This window comes from Pleurodeles waltl, chromosome 1_2, assembly GCF_031143425.1.
Source record: "Pleurodeles waltl isolate 20211129_DDA chromosome 1_2, aPleWal1.hap1.20221129, whole genome shotgun sequence".
Lineage (NCBI taxonomy): Eukaryota > Metazoa > Chordata > Amphibia > Caudata > Salamandridae > Pleurodeles > Pleurodeles waltl.
Genome location: NC_090437.1, coordinates 681,767,519 through 681,794,096, shown reverse-complemented (window position 1 = coordinate 681,794,096; position 26,578 = coordinate 681,767,519). Strand labels below are relative to the sequence as shown.

The 26,578-nt window shown below is 43.5% G+C and overlaps 1 protein-coding gene across 2 annotated transcripts in view; it reads left to right on the top strand.

Moving 5' to 3' along the window:
* The window catches only part of NR3C2 (nuclear receptor subfamily 3 group C member 2), a 799,955-nt gene that overhangs the window by 750,415 nt on the left and 22,962 nt on the right, over positions 1-26,578 (top strand). For both annotated transcript variants that reach the window (XM_069242633.1, XM_069242632.1), the window contains exons 7-8: positions 7,827-7,957; positions 22,634-22,791. In XM_069242633.1, the coding sequence (XP_069098734.1) occupies positions 7,827-7,957; positions 22,634-22,791 (289 nt within the window). The remainder of the gene's footprint in view (positions 1-7,826; positions 7,958-22,633; positions 22,792-26,578) is intronic.

The window sequence follows — 26,578 nt, the reverse complement described above, 5'->3', positions numbered from 1 at the left end:
TCCCCTCACTAGAGCGCCACCATGAAGAAATTGATGCCTGGCACAGCAAGATCTCCTTCGACACAAGAAAAACTCTGTCCCCCACAGATACTGCCAAATCAGGGCGATGCAGGCAGATCCACAACGGCCCTTCTCTTGGACCTCAAAACCAGCCTACAAACTATAGATGCAAAGATTGCAAGTATGGCTGCACGGCTAGACTGCCTAAAGGAGTGGATGGCAACATTTGGATAACTGGCATTGCAGAATCCACAAATGCTGGTAGCGTGGCTGTGTTTGTTGGGATCCTCATGGCTGACCTGTTTGACTGAGACAGCTTATACAACATATTCCTGGTGTTACAGGCACATCGGTCTCTAGGCCACAGACCTCTACAAGGAGGTCCTGCATGACCTACAAAGGTGCAAATTTTGAACTTTCACAACCCAGACACCATCTTGTGGCTCATGAGGGAATGGAGTCCACTACACCACCAGGGCTCAGTGATCTCCATTTTTCTGGACTTCACTATTGCGGTGCAGGAGGCTTACCAGAAATTTGCAGAAGTTAAGAGTACACTTCATAAATGTAATGTAAAATATGCAGTGTTACACCCTACCTGGCTGCGGATTAATTTGGACAGGAAAGCCCATTTTCCCACGGCTGCGGATGAGGCCACCAAATTCTGCAAGTCATTTGGATCCCGCAGGAACACTCTGCACTCGGGGTCCTACTCCCCTACACATTGTACACATGGCAGATCCAGACGGTATGGAGATGAAGCGGGGGACACTAATGATGCTGGATGACCCTAGCTGAGTGGATCCGGACTACTACACAGCGCACCTTGACACTGTGTGTGTTGGGGGGAGGGGTGTTCTGGTACAGTTTGACTAAGCAGCCCTGGTGGATGGGCAGCCGTTGTCAGTCCTGGTGAGGGCCTTATGAATAGCTGCACATACTGATGACTATTCATTTTTGTTCAATTGTGAGTCAACAAGCGTCACTATGCTCTATGATGTGTATCACCTAATTTGTTTGATTTGTTCTTGGCTCTGCCGGGCCAACTTACAAGCATACCCTTTTTGAGGGTCAGTATGTTTAATTGTTCAGAGAAATTTACTGCTGATGGTTGAGGTGGTCAGTGTGGGCAGGAGGTGGGGGGACTTAAGTTGGGAGGCATTTGTGTGTTTTTCTACACCACTTGCTATCCATCCATATACTCCGACTTTCTAGATCAATTTCCTTTGGGAGTGCTACTTTTCATCACTTACACATATCGATATGCCACCACATATGAAACACCTTATTCTACTATCCTGGAATATCAGGGACTTTAACAATCACCACAAAGCACGGATAGTAATCACATATCTGGACATTCTGTAGATATTGCGTTTCCACAGGAATTGCATCTACCCCCTTGCCAGATACAAAACTTTTCTCAGAAATGGGGCCCTCATAGGTTCTTCTCATCCTACAACACCTACTCACAAGGGACACGCACCACTCCACACTTCACAATTCCTCCTCTCCTCTAGATTGGACTACTGGTTGTCCACTCGAGATATAGGGGCCTGGGTCACAGACATCATCCATCTGCCCCGAACCCTCTCAGACCACTATCCCTTTAAACTGACGCTATCATTCCTGGGCTCCCATTTGGCGTTTCCCTTTTGAGTCCCTTTTAGATCAAGCCTTCTGTTATGAATTATGAACAGCCATAGCAGACTATTTCCAGCTAAACAAGCTCACCGTGGACAAATATGCAACACTATGGGAGGCTTTTAAGGCTTACATTGGGTGTTGATTGCGAAACAAGCTGGGATTCTTAGAGACATATGAAGACAGCTCACACGATTAGAGCAGAGACTTAGGGACCTTGAGAATTAGGCACCGTCCAACCCCATACACTCAACATTAAAGGAGCTGCACCACCTCCTTCATGCGTTGTGAGACCTGGCAGACAGGGAGGTATATTATATGGGATAAATGCATTAGCCCCACATTATGGAGAGGGGGAGAGACCAGGCGAAACCCTGTCCTGGTTTCCGCATTGTGAATGGCGACAGGGTAACATACAGGGAGTGCAGAATTATTAGGCAAATGAGTATTTTGACCACATCATCCTCTTTATGCATGTTGTCTTACTCCAAGCTGTATAGGCTCGAAAGCCTACTACCAATTAAGCATATTAGGTGATGTGCATCTCTGTAATGAGAAGGGGTGTGGTCTAATGACATCAACACCCTATATCAGGTGTGCATAATTATTAGGCAACTTCCTTTCCTTTGGCAAAATGTGTCAAAAGAAGGACTTGACAGGCTCCGAAAAGTCAAAAATAGTGAGATATCTTGCAGAGGGATGCAGCACTCTTAAAATTGCAAAGCTTCTGAAGCGTGATCATCGAACAATCAAGCGTTTCATTCAAAATAGTCAACAGGGTCGCAAGAAGCGTGTGGAAAAACCAAGGCGCAAAATAACTGCCCATGAACTGAGAAAAGTCAAGCGTGCAGCTGCCACGATGCCACTTGCCACCAGTTTGGCCATATTTCAGAGCTGCAACATCACTGGAGTGCCCAAAAGCACAAGGTGTGCAATACTCAGAGACTGATGAAATGAGAGTGAGTCTTGATGGGCCAGATGGATGGGCCCGTGGCTGGATTGGTAAAGGGCAGAGAGCTCCAGTCCGACTCAGACGCCAGCAAGGTGGAGGTGGAGTACTGGTTTGGGCTGGTATCATCAAAGATGAGCTTGTGGGGCCTTTTCGGGTTGAGGATGGAGTCAAGCTCAACTCCCGGTCCTACTGCCAGTTCCTGGAAGACACCTTCTTCAAGCAGTGGTACAGGAAGAAGTCTGCATCCTTCAAGAAAAACATGATTTTCATGCAGGACAATGCTCCATCACACGCGTCCAAGTACTCCACGGCGTGGCTGTCAAGAAAGGGTATAAAAGAAGGAAATCTAATGACATGGCCTCCTTGTTCACCTGATCTGAACCCCATTGAGAACCTGTGGTCCATCATCAAATGTGAGATTTACAAGGAGGGAAAACAGTACACCTCTCTGAACAGTGTCTGGGAGGCTGTGGTTGCTGCTGCACGCAATGTTGATGGTGAACAGATCAAAACACTGACAGAATCCATGGATGGCAGGCTTTTGAGTGTCCTTGCAAAGAAAGGTGGCTATATTGGTCACTGATTTGTTTTTGTTTATTTTTTGAATGTCAGAAATGTATATTTGTGAATGTTGAGATGTTATATTGGTTTCACTGGTAATAATAAATAATTGAAATGGGTATATATATTTTTTTTGTTAAGTTGCCTAATAATTATGCACAGTAATAGTCACCTGCACACACAGATATCCCCCTAACATAGCTAAAACTAAAAACAAACTAAAAACTACTTCCAAAAATATTCAGCTTTGATATTAATGAGTTTTTTGGGTTCATTGAGAACATGGTTGTTGTTCAATAATAAAATTAATCCTCAAAAATACAACTTGCCTAATAATTCTGCACTCCCTGTATATGTAATCATGTCCCCTTCAGGTGCCCCCTTGCTGGATAATGACTAGCATACTTATTATACACGCATATATGAAACTCGAACTGCAAGTTCCTAAATCACCTGATCTCAATGGAAGAGATAGCAGGGTCTATCGACTCCTTGGTTGGAGGGAAAGCGCCAGGGTCAGACATAGATTTCTACAAGGATAACAAACACATAATGACCCAACACCTGTTAGAGGTATATGGTGAGGCATTTGCAGATGGAGTGCTTCTCTAGACGTTGTGTGAGGCAGTGATTTTAGTGGTCCCCAATCCTGGGAGACGCCATACAGTGTGCTTCATACAGGCCATTGTCGTTACTCAATTGCGATAACAAAATCATAGCCAAGGTGACTGTGAATTGGCTGTCTCTACTGTTCGAGAAGAAGGTCTCCCCATTGCAGACTGATTTTATACCCCCGCAGATCAATTTCCAAAGCTTTTTCTTAGTTCCCCATCAACTAAAGACAGAACTGGAAACAGCGGTGGTGCTTTTAGATTCCGAAAAGTCCTTCGACTTCTTAGAGAGGCCATTTCTAATGGAAACACTTAGCCAGTTTGGCATCCCAGAGGGTTTCATGGCACTCATCCGACGGCTTTACACCCACCCCCACTGCCAGTCACTATGAATGGTCTAATATCCAGGCCCTTCCCAATAAGAGGGGGGCGACAGTTGTGCCCCTTATCTCCTTTTCTTTTTATCCTGGCCATAGACCCCCTAGTCTGGCAGCTCCAGGAATGCTATCTCCATAGGGGTTCTCTTTTCAAACTGGCAGAATATTACTATTGAAATATGCAAACAACATCCTGCTCTTTGTGAAGCATCCTTGTGATAAGGCCCCTATCTCCCAATTATTCCAGCATCACCATAAATTCCCACTTACTGCTGCCTCAGACCCATGTACTTTGGAATTCCTGGTTCATTGGGTCTCTGACTCAGTCAAATATTGAGGCATTCTTCAATTAAACTATGACCCAGCCAGAGATGTGTTACTGCGCCAAATAGATTTCTGGGTGCAACTCCCACTGTCACTGGCAGGCAGGGTGGCCTTGCTAAAAATGATTGTCTTGCCTAAATTTATTTACCAATTCTAAAGCATCCCTTTCCCCCTCTGCAAGAATTTTTTTCATACACTTAAATCCTTATCGATCAGACTTCTCTGGGCTAATGAAAATGCACGGATATGATGGGACACAATGGCCGCCCCATACGAGCGTGGGGGTTTGAAGTCCCTTACTTTGAACTCTACTATTATGTGGCACATCCTCATTTTGCGATCCAGTGATTCCACCCCACCGTTCGGCTGTCCCACTTGGTACTTAAACACGACCAGGCAGGGAACACCCCTTTGACATCCATGCTGCCCGTGGGACAGCCGAGACCCTAGAAGGAGGTGCAAACAGTTGCTACTTCTATAGGGCGTGGCGAACGCTGTGAGGCAGAGTGGGTAGTTCATTTTTATACTCACCAGCAATTCTGCCTCTTAGCAATCCCCTGCTTTCCCTCACCTGAGAACAGGCAGTACAGAAGACTTTGTGGAGCATGGCTTTCTCAGACCTTGGCCATTTGTACATAGACAGACAGTTCCTTTCACTACAACAATTTCAAGATTGCGGGAACCCCACATCCTAAGATACTTTCACAATCACCAGACTCCGTAGACCGCCCAGGAGAAGATTCCGGAAGAGCCCATTGACTTTACACCGCTGACACTGCTGATCACTTCTCCTGATACCATGCGATGGGTGCACTGGCTTTATGCCACCATATCACTACACCAAGTGGTTATGGCACTGCCAGCCCGGCACACCTGGGATGATGACTTGGGGACACCCTTATCAGAAATGCAGTGAAATTAGTGCTATGCGCAGATGAAACTAATCACTCTGAACTACAGACACAAATTTCAACATTTTAAGCATTTACACAGAGCCTATAGTACACTGGCCTGCCAGCACCATGTAGATCCATCAGACCCTCATAACTGTGCTTGGTTCGTGCCGACCACACACATTTCTAGCATCTGGCATGGGACAGCCTCCTGGTCCGTGTCTGTTGGGTGGCAGTGCTGACCAGGCTGGTTCAAATGATAGGCCATCGCTCCCCAACCTCCCCCCTCCCCCAAACCACCCTCTTGTTAAGGACATTCCCACATTCCCAGAAGTGTAAGACAATTCACAGCCATGGCATTACTGTTGGCGAAATGCACAGTGACGATCCACTAGAGGAGCCACAGTGCTCCTCTGGCTAAGGATTAGCTTGGAGATTTGACCATCTGTAATAATTGTACAGAAACCTAAACACTGATGCTCCCAATTACCTCACAACCCAAGGATACCTGGGGACACCTGGGGTCCCATAAGGGAATGCCTAGCGGAACAGAATAGAGGCGTCTGGGGAGATGGGCATGAAGACAGTGATACCCTTGAGCCCAATGCCATTGAGTAGGCCTCACGTACCTTGATGGACTGGACAACCTTTTGGCTTTAGCATGGCCTAGTGGGGTGGGTCTTGAGACCATGCAGAATCATAGACGCAGAGGGCCTATAATGGGAGGGGGGATACTCTGCTGTTGGAGGACTAGACGGAATTAACCGAATGGGAATACCTGGGGTCGCCTCTAAATGTGTTATTCTGTAACTTTAATTTATGCTGTATGTAAAATCTTGGATCACAAGCACTGATAAAACCTTTTATTCGTTGTACTTTGTCTAGATGTGATAAACATACAATTAAAAGGAAATACAAAATAAACCTTGGTTTCCCCCAAACTGATGTTCACGCAAGAGAGAACAAGCACCTCGAAATAAAGGTTGTTTTAATCTTCACGTTTCCACAGACTTTTCCACTGGTGTCTAGGAGGAATCAGAGCAGTTTTGATCAGTTTGTGGCACCGCTCGCTGACGTATGCCCCTATCCCTCACCCCTTTCCTCCTCCTCCTCCTCCCACCTGCCCCCCGTTGAGAGGGTATGGCTGACAGAAACAGTAATAAACTTGCACAATGTGAAATCAGATCAAATGGTCTGCATGGCAGATTGTAGAAAGAAAAACAAAGATTGATTACAACCTTTGCTCGGGACAAAGAAAGGACACTCTAAGTAATAACAGCTTCCTTGGGAAACCATTGTGCTAAGCCAGTTTTATCCTCACGTTTCAGTATGGATTACATGTTAAAGATTTTCTTTTCTATGGTATTAATATTATAAGTCTGTTTCACAGCTGACCCCCGGAACAACTGAAGGTAAAGATAGACTTCAAATCAGTCTCATTTCAGTGTAAAATTATAGGTCATTGCTTTGTCAACGCCACACTGTGTTACACCAGGACGTTTGATTGCTATTGGGAGAAAGGACAATGTAGTGGGCAATTGTGTCTTCAGTTCTAATGGCCACTATAAAACCAAATACGTATGTTTAATGTGCGAAGTTAAAGCTATAAAACGCCTACCCAAATGTGATGTGCCGAAGTTCAGAGCCGATAGATTCCTTGTTAACATGTTACCTAAAACAAAAAATGCAAATATTAAAGACAACTGTGATACATAAACACAGGGAGAAATTTCAAGACCACCCTGTCACACCGTCTGAGGCCAGTTACAATGTATTATGTGCGAATGGATGGAGTTTTGCAAGTTTGCAAACATGTAAACACTAAAAATGAAAATGGCTGCACCCTAGAGTTTTTAAGCTATTACAAAAATGCTAAGCAAAACATTCTAAAAGTATGTCAACAGTTTCACTCACCTTTTGGTTGTTTTTGCGCCAAAGTTGCTTGTCTCTTAATCGTAGTGCTTATTTTCTTATTTTATGATTTTGATAAACCTTTGCTTAGTACCCATGTCAGACTTGAGACATGATTGATGAAACAAAGCAAGTGATGGATAAAAATGGATAATTCATCTACCTATAGACACAAGAGCCGCACTCTTTTGTTGACGACCTCCTGCTCTGCACTTTGTGATGACTGGAGCTTAATTTCTCCTTTTCACACCACATCTATTTTGATGTCCTGTCAGACATATCATATTATGCTGTTTATTCAATGAGAAGATCCAATAAAAGTTTTTGCAAAAGTTCTCCTGTGGTTTTGCACATCACCTCTAAAATGTAACCAATTGCTCCCAGGCAAGAGAGCGATGAAAATGTATTTGAAACTGTAACAAAATGGGTTGTCTTAACTTTATATTTTAACAAAATTGAAACCATGTGCAATTACTATTTTCTAAAAGCCACAGAGCCTTATTTTGCCGTTTGCTCATATATATCGAATATGAAGTCACTTTTTTCCTTCCAGGGAGAGGATGCGCCAGTCTGCTATGTATGAACTCTGCCAGGGTATGCAGCAGGTCAGCGTGGAGTTTGGGCGTTTGCAGCTCACTTTTGAAGAGTATACGGTAATGAAGGTGCTGCTTCTATTAAGTACAGGTAGGTTCATTGTGACTAATAGCCTTACTTTCTTCCTAATGTTGTTGCAGTCGCTTTGTTTTTAAGATCTGGCTACAGGACACATTAGATCCTTGCCTGAAATTTTGTTACTATGTCTTTATAACATTCACAATGGACTTTAACTCTCCTCAAAGGAGTGTATCTCACTTCAGAGCATTGGCTGTTTGGTGTATCATTCTACCTTCCAAGAACTGCTTGCATTGCAATATCCTAGAAACTATTTTCCATTTAGAAGTATATTCCACCATCACATTTTTTGTCAAATTCAGTTCTTTATCTCGTATATCATCACCAATATCAACACCAATAGCACACCATAACCGATAACACACACAACCAACTATGATTACTGTAAAATTCCCAGCTTGACAATAGGGATGATCAATGCATGTGTGTTACAGATGGGGTCTTTGGTTGGCAGTCAGATTACCCCCTGTCCAAGCAAGGATCCTCAACCTAGTCAGGGTAAAGGAGAATCACACTCTGTTAGCCCCCACTCACCCACTTGGTAGCTTGGCACGAGCAGGCAGGCTTATCTTCAGAAGCAATGTGTAAAGTATTTGTACAAACACACACAGTAATATAGGGAAAATGCTACAAAATGGACACCACACCAGTTTAGAAAAATAGGTAATATTTATCTAAATCAAACAAGACCAAAACAACAAAACATACACAAGTTAAAATATGAATTTCAAAAGAATAAGAGTCTTACTCCTTAGAAAACAACAGAAATGTTGATTTTGCAAAAAGTACCTAGTTAGCTTAAAAAATAATGCCACATGGGCGAGCGTGCATCGGAAAAGGCAGAGATGCGTTGATTCCTTCCTCGCAAGGGAAGCAATGCGTTGTTTCTTCTCCTGTCGGGTTGGTGATGTGTCGTTTTTCACCCTTGCAAGAGAGCGATGCATCGATTTCCAGACAGGGCTCCTCGCATCCGCGCAGGGTTGGGTTGACTTTGACACCCAGGGACAACATGTGGAAAATCCAGTCGCACAGTGTTAGAAAACCACGCTGCGTGGGGTTTGCATCATGATCAGCAGCCACAAGCGGGTGTTGCCTGTCGTTTCGCCATCCGCGATGCGTCAATCTACCAGCTGCAATGCAGATGGAGCATCGATTTTAGCTGCGAAGCTGACGGCGCATCGTTGATCAGCCGCGAAATGTCCCTGCACAGCGTTCTGTGCATGTATTTTCAGCTCTTGTTCTGCCAACTTCACCTTTCAAGTGCCCAGGGACTGGATAGGGCACCGCTTGGCAGGGCAGGAGTCTCAGCAGAGAGTCCAGGTGCTGGCAGAGGAAGTCTTTGATGGCTCTGAGACTTCAAAACAGGAGGCAAGCTCAATTCAACCCCTTGGAGATTGTTCTTCAAGCAGACATGCAACACATACCAGGAGGTTGGAGACCGCATTGTGAAAGGGCAGGCACAACCCATTCAGGTGTAAGTGACCACTTCTCCCTCCACTCTAGCACAGATGGCTCATCAGGATATGCAGGCTACTCCCCAGCTCCCTTTGCCTCACTGTTTAGAGGGGATTCACAAACAGCCCAACTGTCACAAAATGGTTTAAGCAAGAAAATGTCTACTTTCTAAAAGTGGCATTTTCAAACTAACAATCTAAAAACCAACTTCACTAAAAGATGTATTTTTAAATTGTGAGTTCAGAGACCCCAAACTCCATATTTCCATCTCCTCTCAAGGGTAATCTCTACTTTAATAATATTTAAAGGAAGCCCCTATGTTAACCTATGAGAGAGATAGGCCTTGCAACAATGAAGACTGAATTTAGCAGTGTTTCACTGTTAGAACATGTAACACATTTCAGTACATGTCCCACCTTTAACATACACTGCACCCTGCCCATGGGGCTACCTAGGGCCTACCTTAGGGGTGCCTTACATGTATAAAAAGGGAAGATTTAGGCCTGGCAAGTGGGTACACTTGCCAAGTCAAATTGGCAGTTTACAGCTGCACACACAGACACTGCAGTGGCTGGTCTGAGCCATGTTTACAGGGCTACTAATGTGGGTGGCACAATCAGTGCTGCAGGCCCACTAGTAGCATTTGATTTACAGGTCCAGGGCACCTCTAGTGCACTTTACTAGGGACTTGCTTATAAATCAAATATGCCAATCATGGATAAACCAATCAACAATACAATTTTCACAGAGAGCATACGCACTTTAGCACCGATTAGCAGTATTAAAGTGCCCAGAGTCCTAAAGCCAACAAAAACAGGTCAGAAAAAATAGGAGGAAGGGGGCAAATCATTTAGGGATGGCCCTGCAAAAAGGGCCATTTCCAACAATGCGAATCTATGAAAATTATCAATGCTGTTGAACTACAGCGTACAGGTAACTTTTTTATTGTTTTAGAGAGAGAGTGATAGTGTGTGTATGTGTGTGTGTGTGTGTGGGGGGGTTGTGTGTGTGTGTGTGTGTGTAGAAATCTTAACAAAACCAAAGGTCAGAGTGATGTTATATTTAAGTGAGCATTTAAATTAAGAGATAGTAGCCTTTTGAAAAGTTGCTCGCTGGCTTGAAAGGGTTAACGCTTGCATACACCTGTGCTGTTTAGATTTCTATCAATCACATTTGGATTGTTCATCATTGTGATTGGCTGGTAGAGCCACCATTTTATGAAGCACAAACCCCTCCATTTTGTAAATAGACTTGATTAAGACATGACTGGTGATTTTACACACAGATACACATCAGGGATTTAGTTAGGTATCTGATTATGCTTGGTGACACAGTGACACATAAATGGAGTGAAAGGAACAGTCACATAGTCAAGAGTAGCACACAGAGAAATGTGTTTGCCCACCACCACTCTCTCAGAAGCAAACTAAGGAACCTGAGCATGCTCACCCTCTCTGGCACAGTGACCCTGACTGTAAATTGTTACTTGCTTGCTACATTTGATGCAGATTTTTCAGACAGCAGTAATTATAAGCAAACGAAAATTGTATTGCCTTCCCATTTAACTTTTCCTTCACTGCACTGGTTTTCTACAAAAATTGACACACCAATAGAAAGCAAATCATAACCATCAAAACCAAAATGTACAGATTCATCATATAGTGCCAATGTTATTATGAGATTTAAATTTTGGGTCCCCTCCCCCTTTTTTTTACTGGGTCAACATTGAAGGTTCTGCATAAACTTAAAAATATAGAAAAGGCTAAACAGACTAAGGCCTATATTGTGACTTTGGCAGTAAGTACTGCCTACCGTCGTGGCGAAAGCTGTCAAAAGACTGTCGCCGCGGCTAACATCCGTCCGCGAAACAATGACCACAGCCAGATTTCCGCCACAAGAAGGGCGGAAATCCGGCTGTGGCCATGCTGGCGGATGGCATTAAGTTGGCACTGCTACCACCAGAAGCGCCACGCCAGTAGACCGCCGCCAGCCATATTATGAAAAATAATACGGCCTGGCGGTGTTCCGCAGGCAGGTGCTGCTGGCGGTAGCAGCACCCCATCCCGTCCCCTGCTGGAAGACCCCCCTGGATCCAGGTAAGTTGGGTTTCTGATAGGGGAGGGGGGTGGGGATTGTTGTGTGTGTGGGGGGTGCATGAGTATGTGAGTGTGTGCGTGAATGCAAATGTATGTGTAGTGTTGTTTGCGTGCTTGCATTTATGCATGTGTGAGAATGCGTGTAAGTATGGATATGTGAATATGTGTCAGTGTGAATGTGGTGTGGATGTGTGCATGAATGAATGGATGCATGCATGTATGAATGTGTGTATGCCTGTGTGAGTGGGTGTGTGTATGCGTGGTGCCTGTCTGCGTGTGTGTGTATGTGTAGGGGGTGGGGGATTGGAAGGGGGAGCGTGGATGGGGAGGTGGGGGGGCATCTAGGGAGTTGTTGGGGGGAGGGGGCCTCCTATCAGTGACAGGGAAGGAATTCCCTGTCACTGATAGGGCCTACCGCCATGGTTTTCGAGGTGTTACAAATGCCACGAAAACCATGGCGGTAGGCACGGTCAAAATGCCTGATGTGGTACAATAGCCACCGCCGGGCTGGAGATTCTTATCTCCAGCCCAGCGCCTGCTACCGCCATGGCGGTCAGAGTGGTACATTGGCAGGTTGACTTCAACCAACCCGTCATTGTCATAATGTGGCGGTATGTACCGCCACCCTGTTGGTGGTACCACCGCCACATTATCACCGACTGCCGGGGTCAGAAGGCACAGTCTTGTAGTGAGAGTGGCATACATGGGCATGCATTTGCCTACAACCACTGACTTAGACACACATTGAGGAACCTGAACATGCTCATCATCATTGACTCAGTGGCACACCAATAAAGTAAAAGGCACAGTGTCATAGTGACACTTAGAACATGTCCAGGACATGCTGAAGCACAGGTTTCTGTCACTCCAAATAGGTCTAACACATGCAGAACTGCTTGGTACATAATGTGCTATATGTGTGCGTGTGTGTACATATATATATATATGGTTAGAAGTGCCATTTTTTGTTTTGCTAATAACTTTTGAGCCGTTTTTTGTTTTTTTTGCTAATAACTTTTGAGTTGTTTAACAAATGTTCACAAAACTTTCCAAAAAAAAGAAATTTCATTGCAGGTCCTTCATGGAAACTTTCAGAGTGATCCATCCAGAAGGGGTGGAGAGAAGAAAGGAGGGGTGGTTAAAAAAGTCAAATGTCCCTAAGCATTTTCCACAGACTTCTTGGAATTACACCAAATTCAGCAGGTAGCTAGATCTGGCTCTGCAGATTGTGCTTTTTGTGATTTGGTGTAAATCCGTTCAGTAATAAAAAAAAAAATAAGGTACAAATATATTTGTATATCTGGATGGTTCAGTCCGCGAGAGGCTCGCAAGAGTCTTCCATAAGCGCTAGTTTTAAAATAGGGCATGCTGATTGGCCCTGTGAGCTTTTTTCCCTTGGGCCATCTAGCTCCCACGGGAGTCAGACTCCCACAGGAACAAGCGCTCAGATTGGCTGCCACCAACATGAGAAAAATGTTGCCGGCAGCCATTACAGGACTCAGGGACTAAGTCCCCTGTCCTGATGATAAAAGTCTGCCCCTTTAGGCCCCATGAGGGTTACCAGAAGGACCCCCCTAAAGGGCCAAAATGAAAAAAAGAAATCTGCAAATACTGATGTAAACGTACCAAAATGTACCTGCAATATAATGACTACTGATGTATGGTTTACATTATAAAGAATCCTGATGCACTGTCTGTTACGTGAAGGCTGTATACCTCATTCACATTTGGATTAGCCGGCAGGACAGTCTTTTGGTATTTGAAATTTTCAAGCAGTGTGAGTTATGGCATTTTGACCATTTACAACTTCTTCCACACTGGAAGGGGCATGCTCCAGAAACAAAGGAGTCTGTTCAGCAGAAACTGTGATGGCGTGCCGTACACAGACCACCATTGGAGCAGTTGTGGGACAAAGCAATGAGGCCAATTGGCTTGCTGTAGAATTGACGGCACTTGGCGCCAGAGCAGCATCAAAAGCACTCTCTGTCAATCCCAGTTCACAGTGTATTCCTTATCTTTACCTTCATGCTAGCTCTTATGTTAGGAAACCTGAACGAAGCAACCAAATAAAAAGCATAATATGAAGCAGTTAGAAGCAGGTGCAGTGATGTACTTGGTTGCACCTGATGTTTTATTGTGGTTGTCATGTTGATATGATCAAATTAAAATCTAGTAATAAAGAAACGTTTTCTTGCATGATGTGCTATATTTTCTGCCTATTTAATTTCATTATGTCATACAGCTAATTTTCCATGACAGTCTGCATTTACCTGTTGTTAAAGGGAATGTGTATACCTTAGCAGGATCTCTGCGTAATCAACTGTGCGTACTTTGACTTGGAATTTGTTTCCTGAAACTAGATAAAAGATGAGTGGTTTTAATATATGTTCATCAACACTTCTCTCAAGCTTTGTCACTGTGCACTCTTCGTGAAAGATGAGTTATAGTTTCTACTTGACTTATGTGCCACTGCAGGCTAGTTAGCAAGCATGTATATTCTGTGATTCCTCACTTAGTAACTCTTATTAACATTATTCGAACTCTGAAGCCCTATTTATAATCATATATACTTAGCATGTGCAACATAGTTCAGACTTAACAATTCTTTATGTTTAATCACAAGATAACCTCAGATGTAATGCAACAATTCTACAGTCTTTAGAAAACTTCAAGTTAAATGTTCAAAATAGTTCAGTTATTTATCGAAACACAAGAAGACTTTCAGAATAATATTTTGCATTCTCAGTGTCTTTGAAACAACTCTATAGGAAGCAACTGTTCACCCCAAAGAAAATCCTAGATCCACGTAGCTAGCTACTGGCTGCAGTAATATTTGATCACTATTGCCTAGCAAAGGCACCGGGACCACTAGATATGGCAGACGTGGCTACAAATTAGATAAGAGTTCATAGCTTTCTGGGAAATGTAGTTTTTCATAAGTATGGCTTTGCATACTGTGTTCTCTGCACATGTGTAGCCTGATTTCAGACAGCACTAATGCTGTGCAGGGACAACCAGCCTTTCCTTCCACAAGATACCAAAATGAGCGCATTTGAAATATCTTTCCTCTGTGCCTGCTGAGTCTTAAGTGGAAAGTCATACCTCCTGACAAGCTTCTCGACAGAAATCTTCCTCATCCAGCTCGGATTAAGTATTCCTTAAAAGCTGGGTTCACGGATGATTCCCAAACCTGGATTTGCTGACTTTTTACTTAATGGTGTAGGTCAGTGGTTCCCAACCTTTGGTCCGCGTACCCTCAGGGGTCCATGACACATTCCCAGGGGGTCCGCAGGCCTGGGCTGGGAGGAAGACACTTGTCCAGCTGGGGCCTCTGACAAACACGTGCGTGCGTATTTTCATATTTATTACTTCCATTGTTGAGCAGTTTTAAACGCACTGCAAAGCTCCTTGTACTGAAAAAATAAAAGCATCAAGCTAACTCAAGTGATTAATATATCTGCTGGAGAGAGATGGGAGTTTTGTGCAGTGGCAGTTTTGACTCAAAGGTAGTGCAGATGGTTAATATGCCTGCTGCAAAGAATGTGTGTCATGCAAAGAACAGTATTTTATGTGCATGGCACAATGGGTTACTGCTTTTGTCACAGAGATTCTTTTGTTACTATGCAGTTCTTAATCATAATCTAGCACAGTGAGCTGTGAACCGCCATTAAAGAGCTGCATGCAAACCGCATGGCACAAATTAGAAAGTTGTTTTTTTCCTAGTCTTTCATTTTCCTTACGCTGCTAAAAAAGGTTTGCTTGTGTAGAAATACATTCTTATTGCTAACGCAGTGCTTAATTTGTGCTTGTTGTTTCCGGTGCTGAGCACCGGCACTTATTTTTGAGGGCCGGTGCTTATTCTTCTGCCTCAAGCATTTGCTGCGATCAAAAGACACATATGGGAAAGACAGAGGAGGGAAAAACGAAAAAGCGTCAGAAAGGGAGAAAGTAGAAAGCTGCTAGAGTGAGCTGAAGTGGCAGGGAGTGGCTTTATATGGATTGAAGAGTCCCGAAATGGCTTCAGGATTATGCTGCCTCAGTATTCCATGTACCCACATTTAATTGCAGCAGCCGCGTGTTTAAGAGGAGGGCTTTGGGCACCGGCACGTTTTTATTTACAAATTAAGCACTACACTAACGTCATCGCTAATCACTGTGCTGTGTTCTGAATCCTAAGTTTGTGCTTCTCCGGGCCAAGCACTCTTAGAAAATGCCTACCAGTGTGGATGACATGTGAATCCTACACTCTGTAGTCCCCTGTAAAGTGCCCTGACACCCTACAGTGGTATGAGAGGTGTTATAAAACAAATGAAGTACATGTGACAGAGAGTCTAGGGAGAGATGAGAGGCCCTTATGGTTTACTTCCTTTCCCCTTCACTTATTTATGTGAAAAAGCTTTCTCAGATCTTGCATACCTAAAAAATAAAAACAGAAATCTCTCCGGAAATGTAGAATCTGACCTGAGGACTCACCTTTCCTAAATGAAACCAAACATTAAAAAGGTAGTTGCCGAGATGCAGCGCCAACCTTCCCAATAAAATGTTTCGATTTTTGCATATTTTTTCAAAATAAAAGACTTTTATATTTAGTAATTTGAGTATTTGTTTGGTGTGTACTTGTTATATTTTTTTCGAATTACTGTCTTAATGTTTGAAAATTAAATTGTACAAATTGCTGGGTGTCCCCGGCTTCCTGTAATGATTCTTTGGGGGTCCTCAGGAGTCAGAAGGTTGGGAACCACAGGTGTAGATATTGCTATGTTGATTGACAGACTGGCTCATTTTGAGCATGCTAGTTTCTTGAAAATTACTGAATGGAATTGAACCAAACCTAAACTTGTATATGAAAGCAGTTCCTAATGGAATTCAAATGGGAAATGTCACTTTTTGAAACCATCGCCCTCTTTATTTGCACCTCACTTGATTGATTTGGATAAAATTGGAACAATTTTTTTTTGCGTATATTCGACGAAAAAGTTATCAAGAAAACAAAAATTGGCTTTTCATTGGAAAGCCAGACCTAACCATAAACAGAGAGGCATTATTGCCCCCTCTGCAGTGTAGTTACATGTTTGTGTGATGGTCTTCACTCTTTGCTTTCTAGTACCAGGAGATGAGTCTTTGGGACTATTTTAAACTCTTGAGGCTTGATCACAAAACATTTTTGACCTTTTTCTACTGGCGTTGTTACATGTTCTTGATGACAAGTAAAGCAGTAGTTGGTTCAAACACCCTTTGCTACTGTATAATGAAAGCAGAGTTGCTGAGGTGGTAGCTAATATGTGACAAGAATGTTTTGTGCAGACTTCTGCTGTGTTCTCATAAGGAGGTGATGTGTTTTGCCGGTCTTAGTGGCGGTATGTTGTAGTGCTGCTTTAATTCATTGTGTTATTGTTTTATTACATTGTTATTATGTTGCATTGTGGTTGTTGTCTTGCACTCGGTTTTGACTGTTTTGTTGTGTTTTGCCCGGGTATCGTTTAGCTGTCCTCTTATTTTGCTTTGTACTATGTTATGTTTTGCTCTGTTGTTGAATTTAGAAATCGAAACAAATACTATAATGCTCCACATTCCTTTAAGGTGCCTTTAACAGTCAACAAGTTACCACTGTCTAAGGTGATAAAATATTGCTGCTGCAGCTCTTCAACTATCTTAATCCAATATTTCAAGTGTTCCCTTTTTTGGGGCCTTGTATTAAATCGTGTAACGGTTTGTTATGTAGCTTTCATTGTGACCACATCAATGTAGTTTCAACATTGCTCACATGTGGAGGAAGCCGCATGACTCATCTGAATTGTTGAGGTTTCCGTTAATTCTCTCTTTCGGTCTCGTTGGCCCCGAGGCGCTTTCTTAACTGGGCCTCAAACGCTGAAAGACATCCAGTCGGCCCTGATGCCTCTCAGAGGTCAAATCAGGGCGGACTCCAGAATGTAGCATCTCGCAGGGCTTGTTAATAGTTGGTTTATTTAATTCCTGCCCTTCTTTTTGTCGAGCTGGGATGGTTTGCTAGAAATCCCAAATGATTCTGTAAAACAAAAGCAACGACCCTTCATACCAGAAAAAACGGTAATGTAGTCGCCCCGAAATGTGTCTGCGACCACAAACCTTCAAATGTCTGCGCGCAGTTTCATTCCTCATTGCCAGGCTTTTGAAGCTTCTAGATACTACTGTGGAATGCCATTGCACTGCAACTGGCGCATGGTTTAGCACATTTATTGGTTCTTTCCCTTATCCCCATTTGCACAATTTAAGGTTTACAGCATTCCACCTCGATTGTAGCATGACCAGTTTACTACACCATTTGGTTTCGTCTGAAACTGAACATTATCTGGCGTTATCATTAAAGGCGCCATCTAGTGAATGGTGTCACACCTCTAGAACGCTTGTCCGTTCTCTTAACGTAGGGGCTTGGGGGATAGTGGGGGGCGGTGCGCTAGTCAGCAAGATACCGCACAGGGAAGAGATGCTGTCTGGATTCATCCGCTGTTCTCACAGTTTTTTTCTAAGGGTAACAGCTCTCTTGTTTCTGCTGTGCAGTAAGTGGATTGAGGGCCCAGTGCTTCATTGTGTGTAATGGAAACATTCGTTCTCTTGCACGTGAAACTCCTGCTTGAACTCCTGAAAACTGAGCATCTTTTGGTTATGAGAGATTGTTAGACAGCTGCCTGCCTCCCACTGTTCGAAAGAGCACAGATGTTAAGGCGTTAAGGCTGACTTTTGGAGTATGGGTTGTTTAAGTCAGCGTGCTGATGTAAACGTTAAGTGGCCCATCTCCAAACTAAACTTCAAACTAAACTGGATCTACCGACCACACAATCCATATGCACCTAGTTCTTCCGAGAAGCTCTATGGGACCAGCCTGCAGTGATGCGCAGTTTGGCCACTTTGTTAAATAGCAATAATCTGGAAGGTCTAACACTCCCTTTGACATAGTTTTCCCCCAGATTTTATGACTTCTTCAATCTTAGCGATCCTGCCAAGTAAAAGGCAGTGTCAACAATCATAGATCAGAGAAAAGATTGCAGGAACTGACATCCAAAGGGCCCTGATGGTGAACGGTTTCAATAAAATCGCTATCGGTTGGGTGCCGTCCTCTTTATGCCCTTGGCATTGTTGGGTGGTACGGGCACGTATGATCTGTCTTGGCTCGCAGACTGCTGTGTCTAAGGCCTGATGATCTTTTAGCAATGTAATGCAGGTATTCTGCTTGCTTACTCCTGTTGTTTCGAGTGATTCAATATTGATGTACTAGCTAATCAGATTACTGTTTTCTGCCAGCTTTGGCACCAAATACTGTGGTGCAGTCTCTACAATATGACTCCACCTCTGTGTTTTATTTTTTATTTTTATTCAATCCCCTTTCCGATCTGATCAGGGAGTTGTGAAATCAGGTTTCAGTTAAGCTGCTCTTCTTGTCTTCTGGCTGTCTTGTATGGTTACATCTTCATTTTCAGAACGGAATGCTGGTCTTTCTTCTATACAGAAAGTAAAACTGGAACTCTGGCTCAGATTTACTAATTTAAAGTTGCTGCAATGAGGTGCGTGAAAGGGAGAGAGCAGAACTGAGATATGTCATTTAAGATATGGCACTATATCTCTCTCCTCCGGCGCTAGTGCACATTTGGCTGCTTTGCACCACACACGCCTTGCACCGTAGACTATGCACTATCATTGATTTTGTATAGGAAGGGAACATATGCCTAGATATAGTTTATGTTTTTTAGAAATTTGTATGTGTGCTGTATAGTACTTCATGCATGTAAATTTGGAAAGGTTTGGAGAAAATAAAACATTTTTCCAATGCAATACATACTCCAAGGAAGTGCATATTTTTGGTGAAAAACCTTGTCTGCCATTTTAAGTAGATTGGACTTTGTGTCAAAACATGAATGGTTCCATGGGAATGGCCAAAACCACCCCTGGTAACCTCTTGATGCAAAGGAGCGCATAGCACTGCCTTGTGTTGCTTTAGAGCTGCTTTTCACACAAAACTAGTTTTACAAGCTGGTAAGTAAATCTCACTTCAGCATTTTGTCCTGCGTTTGCGTCCCTTTTGGGAGACAAATCAAGGTCAAAGTGTTAGTAAAAATGGGCCCCTTTGGGATATCCACATTCCATGTGAGGTGTTTTCCTTATCCTGCCCATTGCCTGCCTGGGGGCTTTTGCTCCCTTTTATGTTTGTGTTAGCCTCTTCAGAAGTTCTGACAGTGTCTCTGTCACATGAGAGTTCTGTGGATCTCCAAGTTGAAAACATGTTGTACGCTGGAAAGTAATTACAAATTCAGCACTTTGTGCCAGTTGGTGTCATGTTTGGTGACTGCGCCAGCACAAAGTTTTGATAAGTGCGGCCAATGGAGCGGAACCTCTCTGATGTTCCGATCAGGAGGTCACATCAAAGTCTAGGGCTAGATTGCAATCTAGAATCAGAGAGTTCTGGGTACTTTCTTTTTATGTGTGCCGCCTGTTTGTCTCCGATCAGACACTTGATTATCACTGTCTGAATTTAACTAGAAAATTCCTTATCCTTTCTGGTAGCAACATTTCTAGATTCACATCTTGTGGACACTCTTTTGCCTCCATTCACTTCACTTTTAGTTTATGTCAATCAATCAATCAATCAAATAAATATCTTAAGTGCACTACTCACCCGGTAGGGTCTTGAGGCGCTGGGAGGTTGGGGGGGGGTTACTGCTCGAAAAGCAATGTTTTGAGGTGCTTTCTGAAGGTTAGGAGGCCCTGGGTCTTGCGTAGGTTGGTGGGGAGGGAGTTCCAGGTTTTGGCGGCAAGGTGGGAGAAGGATCTGCCGCCAGAGGTGGTGCGTTGGATGCAGGGGACTGTAGCGAGGTCGGCAGAGCGGAGTTGTCGAGTTGGTATGTGGAAGTTGACTAATTCGTTGAGGTAGGCCGGTCCAGTGTTGTGGAGGGCTTTGTGAGCATGGACAAGGATTTTGAAAATGATCCTTTTGTTGATGGGCAGCCAGTGTAGGGATCTGAGGTGGGTGGAGATGTGTTTGTGGCGAGGGAGGTTGAGGATGAGACGTGCGGCTGCGTTCTGGATTTGCTGGAGTTTTCTTTGAAGCTTGGCTGTGGTCCCTGCATAGAGGGTGTTGCCGTAGTCCAGTCTGCTGCTTATGAGGGCGTGGGTGACTGTTCTTGTTTCTAGAGGAATCCACTTGAAAGTCTTGCGTAGCATGCAAAGGGTGTTGAAGCAGGAGGATGAAATGGCGTTGATTTGCCGAGTCATGGAGAAAGACGAGTCCAGTATGATGCCAAGGTTGTGTGCGTGGGTGGTGGGTGTTGGGGGTGGTCCGAGGGCGGTGGGCCACCAAGAGTTGTTCCATGCTGTCTTGTTGGGACCGAAGATGATTATCTCTGTTTTGCCTGAGTTCAATTAGAGGTGGCTTGCTGTAATCCAGTTGGCAATGTCGAGGAGTCCGGCGTGCAGGTTATTCTTCGCGGTAGCAGGGTTCCTAGTGAGGGAGATGATGAGCTGGATGTTGTCAACGTATGAAGTGAAGGTGATGCCGTGGGGACGGAGGATGTTGGCAAAAGGAGCCATATAGATGTTGAAGAGGGTGGGGCTGAGGAAGGATCCTTGGGGGACTCCACAGATGATCTGGGTGGCTGTAGACCGGAAAGGAGGAAGGAGAACTCTTTGTGTTCTTTCGGAGAGGAAGGAGGTGAGCCAGTCCAGGGCCTTGTGGTGAGTTCCAGCGTCAAAAAGGCATGCGTGGAGGGTTTGGTGGAATACAGTGTCAAAAGCTGCAGAGAGGTCTATGAGGATGAGGGTGACCGTCGCGCCCTTGTCCAATCTGGTCCTGATGTTGTCTGTGCAGTCAATGAGGGTGGTCTCAGTGCTGTGGTTTTTTGTGGTTTTTGTCTTCTAGGAAGCGAGACAGTTGAACATTCACTATCTTCGCCACAACTTTTGCGGGGAAGGGGAGAAGAGAGATGGGTCGGTAGTTTGTGAGGTCTTCAGGGTCTGCTTTGGGTTTTTTGAGATGAGAGTTGACTTCAGCGTGTTTCCAAATATCTGGGAAGGTTGCAGTGTTGAAGGAACTGTTGATGACGGCCCGGAGCTGGAAAGCGATGATTTGGCTGCCCTTGTTGATGATGTGGTGGGGGCAAGGGTCTGTTGGGGAGCCTGAGTTATGTGACATTACTTTCAAGCAGATTTTACGCATTAGGACAGCAGCAAAATCCCAAGGTTGTTTTCAGGTGCCTTGTGAAAGACCATGTTTGTAGGGCCACACAAGCAATGACTAAAACATAATCATTCCTTATTATTTGTTTTTCTTGGCTGAGTTAAATCCGTAGTTAAGCGACTGATTATTGCATATGCCTTCTTTTCATTCCCACATACGATAAAGCGCCTTAGATTTTTACATAATGGTGGAAGCAGCCAGTGTCTAGCTACAATTTTATTTTGAAGTCTTGCCTCATCTTTCCAATAAAATCAAAATGAAATACATAATGTGTACAGATAGGGGATTTCAGCCACCCCTCCTTATCCTTTGGTCTGTTGAAATGTCATTCACATTTTGCTTCCACCACCATACCATGGAGCCGTTTTTGAGCCCACTCAGCCTTTGGCTGTGTTCGCTGTGTGTGACGAAAATCTTCATAGCCACCTAAAATAAATCACTTCACTGCCTGAGCTAATTGGCGCTTTCATTGATTTATTTGCAATGGATCATATTTTTACTTTTATATTTGCAGATTTACGATCACAACGTTTAAATAGTGTTTTTTTTACTTTTCATTCCTTTATATTTTAATGGATATCACAAATGTTTGCAATAAAACAAAATGTCAAAATACATTGCATGCTTGCAAAGGTTAGAGCTTTTGACTTTGCCAGTGCTTGTTTCCTTTTGATGACGGTGTGTTTCATTTTCAGTGACAGTGCCTTGATAAATGGAAAACTCCCGGCCAGCAAAGAAAGCTACTTTTAGATATTTGTGTATTCCTTTACTTATTTTTTAAATAAACTGGCAGGTTCAGCTGTTGAAATTGAAGGCCATCCTCGTCTGCATTTTTAATTATTGACTCCAGCAGGAACAAGTTTAAATATTTCATATAAAATGCGAGAAAATGTAGTAAGTAGTGACTGGTGTTTTTATTTCCTCATTCATCAGTTCCCAAAGACGGCCTAAGATGCCAAGCGGCATTTGATGAAATGAGGTCAAACTACATTAAGGAGCTGAGGAAGCTGGTAACAAAAAGTCCGAATACCTCCGGGCAGAGCTGGCAGCGGTTTTACCAACTAACGAAGCTTTTGGATTCCATGCACAATGTAGGTATCGTTCAAAAAGAAATACCATGAAGTATTTTTTTCTTAAGTTACACTAATAAATACAAAATTGTGGCTTACTCCGGGCCGAAATGTATATGTTTTATTTTGTGATAACTAAGTTTTAGGATCACACCGAGGAAGAGCCAAAATTGTTTAGCAGATATGCAGCAGGCATCACTCTTTTAACAACCAAGCTAAAGTCGTATATATTGTATTCAGCAAAATGTGTTGTTTCACATGACTACAAGACTGAACAGTGCTGTTTCCCACAGATATTTGAGGCATGTTGAGAAAAAGGATTTACATAAATGTATTTGTCGTATCAGCTGTCTAAAGTTGGTGCGTGCATTTTCTCAAACCAGGGACAGGTCTAGGATTTGTGGGGCCCTGGGCAGGATATGAACACGCAAGGCTCCTCTAATTTGCATAAGATGTAATATCACAGGAAGAAACATCATAGTAAGTGCCAATTGACCATTCATTTTCTGTCACTGTTTAAGCAGCTTTGCAAGAAGCTACTCATCTAGTGCGGTTATGACTGAGATGGCTACAAATAATAATCCTAATAAAATAAGTGAAAATATTTTGAAGTTCTATTATGTGGAAATACAACACATCACCAAACTCGATCGAAAAGCTAATTCAAGTTTAAGGCATTTGGGGACATATTTATGAGTCCCTTGCACCACTGGAGCATCACTTTTCGTAACGCTCTGGTGGTGCTTAGCACTTCTCCATATTTACAAGGTGGCATTAAGCCACTTTTTGTGGCTTAACGCCACCTTATGAATACGGCCCAGTCACACACAGCCCTTTGTTTGGAAGGGGCGTGTAATGGGTGTTGCTGTGGGTGTGCCCACAGCAACACTCATTGCATTTTGACGCTGCCTCATATTTACGAGTTTACGGAAAGCTGAGGCAGCGTCAAAATCTAACGCCACCCCATAGGTGGCATTAGCAAGGTGCTACAAGGAGGAATACTTTTAGAGGTGTCCCTTCCTGCACGTAAACAATCATTTCAAAATGACCCTTTGGCACTTCTGTGAGTGCTGCATTCTGCAGCACTCACAGAAATGCCAAATCACCATTAGTGATTGTTTATGTGCAGGAAGCGTCACCTTCCCACACACAAACAATCAATCCCCACAATGGTGCAAGGATTCCTGCGTTGGCGTTAGGCAGCTCAATTTAGTGCCTGCTCAGGGGACAACACAGGGATGCACCATATTCAATTTAATCTGGTGCATCCTTGCATTGTGAAAATGTTGGAGCGCGGCACTGCCAATTTTGGCGAAGCATTTTCAGTTAAATATGGGCCTTGGTTTTCAGCAGACGTGGGGCATCAACACAAAGGGGTACATACTGGTTCAGGTGAGTGACTTGTAAATGCTCCAGCAAACAAAAGAAAGCACCATTTGCGGAAGAGGGATTAGACAGCACAGATGACATGGCTATTATATTGGCAGGGAGGAGCACCAAAGGCTGGAGGACCACACCCAAAAATTAAACACCTTATCACAGCAATTACTTTCCAGCTCCATTTTAAGAGATGCAAAGAGCTGAACTAACTTGAAGCTATAAAGATGAATGTCTAAAAAGAGACATCAATTTATATCAAGGGCAAAAACTGCCAAAAGCTATACAGGAAGCCATTCATTAAACAGCGGGCCCTGGGCTGGTGCAAACCAGTTTATGCAAGGAGGGCACCAAATGTGCCTTTCAAAGAAAACCAGTGGCTTGGGGAGGGTACCTATTTCCAAGGGAGAGGGTGTTATCTCCCTCTCTCACAGGAAATCCATTGTTCTGTCTTCCTCTGCCTGAGCTGACCAAGCAGCAAGAGGGCAGAAACCTGTCTGAGGGGTCGCAGCAGCACGGGCTGCCCGAAAAACCCCAGAAGACTGGTAAGAGTAATACTGGGAGTCCTCTAAGGAGCCCCCAGAGTGCATGGACTCATACAACCAATACTGGCAACAGTATTGGGGTATGATTCTGATATATTTGATACCAAACCTGCACAGGTGCCCCAATGCCCTGGGTACCTAAATACCATATACTAGGGACTTATATGGGGGCACCAGTATGCCAATTGTGGGGTGTGCAAAGTCCTAAGCAACCAAATTTAGAGGGAAAGAGCACCATCACTGGGGTCCTGGTTAGCAGGATCCCAGTGAAAACAGTCCAAGCATACTGATAGTAGGCAAGAAGTGGGGGTAACCATGCCAAAAAGAGTGGCTTTCCTACAAACACCACACCAAGAGGGTTTCCTGGCGCTTAGAGAGTTACAAAGAAAAGGTGGAGATGGTACTGATGTAGAGAATGGCCAGTTTTCATTTTTTTCCAGAAAGCTTACAATACACCATAGCTCAAGAGAGAGAGAGTTCCAGTCCTGTGCAGTTGGAAAGGAGAAGGATCTACTTCTAATAATTTTAGGATGGCACAGGAGTTTGGCTGTCACAGAGCATATAATTCTGGAATTAATTTAAGAAATAATATGATGCAGAAGAAAGAGAGGGCCTTTTTATGCACTGCAGAATGGCAAATGGATAGATTGGTAATGGGAAACAACTTAAAGCAGAACATTAAATAAAAATGATACACCATCTGGGGCAGCCTAAGAGGAGAATCCGAACACTGTTCCTAATGATCTGAAGGGTACTAAAGGCAAAAGATGGGAAGTTTAAGAAAGGGAACATTTGTGTAATCTGGTTATGAGAAGATACTTGTCTGTACAACAGTCTTGTGGCTGTGACAGGAGTGATAATGTATGACTTTGTGTTGCGTATGGATGTAGTAAAAGTAAGTGGAAGACACACTGTTCAGACAAGGAGAGAAAATGTTGGAAAATGAATCCAAGATTTGTTTTCTGACTTAAACAAGGTCGGTGATTGCCCTATCTCCACAGGCCACCAAAGAGAACTGTATATGGTACCAGGTCCCTTAGAGATGGGGACTCCAGGTGGTTCATTATAAGGTTTTAATGAATTTGTCTTTATCCAGAAAGCAACTGAGTGTATGCGAGTCCAAAACTTTTTTCCTTAGATAGAGACCAGATTATCATGGAATTAAATTATTATCTGGATATCAATATGCGTAGAACATAAGCAAGAAACCAAAGGATTGTATGAACACCACTTACTGGGAAAGATAAAAAAAAAAACAGCTGAAGCCCAAGGAATTACCAGGAATTCCACAAGACAGAGGTTCAGAACATCACCGAAATTACATAGAAGGGGATGGATTGTGTAAAACCTCTCAGATGGTAAGCCAAGGGAATACCTTAAATCCCAGTTTGTACCAGTTGATTCATAAGCACTGGGTGGGAAAATTGACAAATGTGGCACTATAAATTAGTAAGTTAAAGGTTGCTCTACCTTCCTGATTAGGAATCAGACACAAACCTTCTGACAGAACACAATATGCTACCTCCAACTCCTGGAAAGGTCAGAAGGTGATTGGCAAGCGGTCAGTAGGTAAATCAATTTCTGTGACGCAGATTTAGGGCTTGTCTTTTTTTCTCAAAGATTTTTGAGAATGAGGATTTAATAGAAAGGTGAAGAGGAGTAATTGTACACGGAGAGCAGGCAGTAATTCCACAGACATGTTGAGGATGGTTCAATATCACAGACCTTTGTGAAGGATGACACACATAGTAATGCTAACCACATTTTTTTACATGGAGAATAAAGAGACAGGGAATTGCAAACTTTGGCAGAAGGCTCAATGTACTTAGCGGCACATGCTAGTTCAAAGACATTTTACCGCTTCTACATTCTCTAAGGTTTTTTTT